Source organism: Sinocyclocheilus rhinocerous, unplaced genomic scaffold (genome assembly GCF_001515625.1).
Source record: "Sinocyclocheilus rhinocerous isolate Xijiao unplaced genomic scaffold, SAMN03320098_v1.1 scaffold936, whole genome shotgun sequence".
In the NCBI taxonomy this organism is placed as follows: Eukaryota; Metazoa; Chordata; class Actinopteri; order Cypriniformes; family Cyprinidae; genus Sinocyclocheilus; species Sinocyclocheilus rhinocerous.
The window spans coordinates 789377-790421 of NW_015662583.1; the positions used below are offsets into that span (position 1 = coordinate 789377).

Consider the following 1045-nt stretch of genomic DNA (forward strand, 5'->3'; position numbering starts at 1 on the left):
TCTCTCTGTCTCTCTGTGTGTGTGTCTCTGTGTGTGTGTGTCAGCAATCATTGAATCGGAGGACGTCTGCGGTCTGGACGTCAGATCCAGGTTGTATCATCAGGCAGACGTGACATCATTCTCCAACTTCCAGCAGAAAACCGGCCGTGTGCCGGACGCCAGCGGGGTCGATGACCTGCATCTCGGTATCCAGAAAACTCCTCCTCCACCGACAGTCGTGTTTTTACAGTCACTCGTCTTCTGAGTAATGTTTAATAGTTTATTCCACACACTTCCAGATGGAGAGATGCTGGTTTACCGCGGTAAGTTGGAGACGCTGAAGGACTTCACTCTGTACTCGTCTGGAACCGCTGCTGTCTTTCTGAAGGTGACACACGTGTTTTAGGGCCCTAGGTAGTGCTCGACAGTTGCAGTGTTTTCAAATGTTTCGCTGGTAGTGTAATAAATAAATAATACAATGTAATAATGGCAAATAAGATGTACACAAAACTGCTGAAAATAAAGAGAGACTTATTCTCTCTCTCTCTCTCTCTCTCTCTCTCATATCAATATATATATATATTCATACGCTTATTTGATTAGTATTTGTTTACCAGTGTTATTTTAGTATTTATACACTTTTACAATACTTAATAATATTTTGAATGATCTTTTTAATGTACACTACCAGTCAATAGTTTTTGATCAGTAAGATTTTTAATGTTTTTTTTTTTTTGTAACATTATAAATCTGTTTATCATCACTTTTGGTCAATTCAAAGCCTTGATAAAAGTATTAATTTCTATAATTTCCTTCCCCCCCCCAAAAAAAAATGTTTACCGACTCCAAGCTTTTGAATGGTATATAGTGTATAATGTTACAAAAGCTTTTTATTTCAGATAAATGCTGATCTTTCTATTCATCAAAGAATCCTGAAAAAAATATACTCAACTGTTTTGAATATTGATATTCTGAATATTAGAATGATTTCTGAAGATCATGTGACACTGAAGACTGGCGTAATGATGCTGAAAATACAGCTGCGCATCACAGAAATAAATTACAT

The 1045-nt window shown here is 36.8% G+C and overlaps 1 protein-coding gene across 5 annotated transcripts in view; it reads left to right on the forward strand.

Annotated features, from left to right (window-relative positions):
* Nucleotides 1-1045, forward strand: part of LOC107728135 (mitotic checkpoint serine/threonine-protein kinase BUB1 beta-like) — a 19573-nt gene that overhangs the window by 15073 nt on the left and 3455 nt on the right. For 4 of the 5 annotated variants that reach the window (XM_016538224.1, XM_016538222.1, XM_016538226.1 and 1 more), the window contains 2 exons: nt 45-185; nt 279-367. In XM_016538224.1, coding sequence (XP_016393710.1) covers nt 45-185; nt 279-367 — 230 coding nt within the window. The remainder of the gene's footprint in view (nt 1-44; nt 186-278; nt 368-1045) is intronic. The other variant, XM_016538225.1, reaches the window with a different exon arrangement.